Source organism: Otolemur garnettii, unplaced genomic scaffold (assembly GCF_000181295.1).
Source record: "Otolemur garnettii isolate 467f Iridium unplaced genomic scaffold, OtoGar3 scaffold00156, whole genome shotgun sequence".
In the NCBI taxonomy this organism is placed as follows: Eukaryota; Metazoa; Chordata; class Mammalia; order Primates; family Galagidae; genus Otolemur; species Otolemur garnettii.
Window position 1 is genome coordinate 2,221,545 of NW_003852551.1, and position 1,041 is coordinate 2,222,585.

A 1,041-nucleotide genomic window follows, 5' to 3' on the forward strand; every position below is an offset into this window, starting at 1 on the left:
TCTCAAAAAAAAAAAAAAAGTCACACTTGGTCCACAGGGCTACTTCGAGGCTTGGTGCTTGGATGATGAAGCATTCCCAGTGCCTGGCACTATGCCTCCAGGCACCAAGGAGAAGAGCCATTGCTATCCGTATAGATGCCCTAGTCATCTCACCAGGAGCGTTCTCTGCTGACCAGGGCCATTCAGGTGGCCCTAGTGCCTCTCTCCCCTTCTCTCATCTTGTCTTTCCCCCATCTCTGTCTCTGAATCTCCTAGGAAGGCAGCCTAATGTATGGGTCCTTTCTCATTCACTGAGCAATCAGGAAAGGCAGGGTGGGGGGATATGGGCCTCTGCTCCTGCTTGGGGAATAGAAAAATGGCTCTCTGAACTGGCTAGTGCAGCTAGTCCAGCTGGGGGCCTGGATCCTGAGCAGGTAGAGGAGGAAGAAGGAGCCTGGGAGGGCGGGGGGCAGCAGACTGGATAACCAACCTGGAGCACTCCTGCTTGTAGATGTCAATGATGTTCTCCACCAGCAGATTCCTCTGCAGGCCGTACACCCCATGACGGTCCATGATCACCTCGTGGCGGCAGGAGGGGCAGCGGAAACGACCTCCAGACAAGGACATGGAACCGCCCCTGTTGGTCCAGTAGGGATTTGCAGCCTGCAGGTGGCAGCAATTGTGGTTAGGCCTAGGCTCCCTCCTTAACTGCTTCCCCTCGAATCTCTTGCTATCCTTCCCCTGATGCCCCAACCACTCCCATCCAGCCAAACGGCCAAATGACCTGGGGATCCCCATCTTGCAGGAGCCAGCCTTGTTTACACACAGAGCACCTGAGAAGCAAGTTCACCATCGACACGACCGGGAGTCAGCAGACCTGGTTCAAATCACCTTTATTCTCTAACTTTCGGCAACTGATCTTTTCTCTCTAAGACTCAGTGTGCCCGCTCGTGAAATGGGCACCATAATTCAAGCAAGCTTCTAACACTGCTAATTTAAAGATTAAGACTGGGCCAGGCACAATGGCTCACGCCTGTAATCCCAACACTCTGGGAGGCAGAG

The 1,041-nt window shown here is 53.8% G+C and overlaps 1 protein-coding gene across 1 annotated transcript in view; it reads right to left on the reverse strand.

Moving 5' to 3' along the window:
* TRIM63 (tripartite motif containing 63) overlaps nt 1-1,041 on the reverse strand; it is a 16,649-nt gene that overhangs the window by 14,054 nt on the left and 1,554 nt on the right. The window contains exon 2 of the mRNA XM_023519099.1: nt 470-642. Within this exon, the coding sequence (XP_023374867.1) occupies nt 470-642 (173 nt within the window). The remainder of the gene's footprint in view (nt 1-469; nt 643-1,041) is intronic.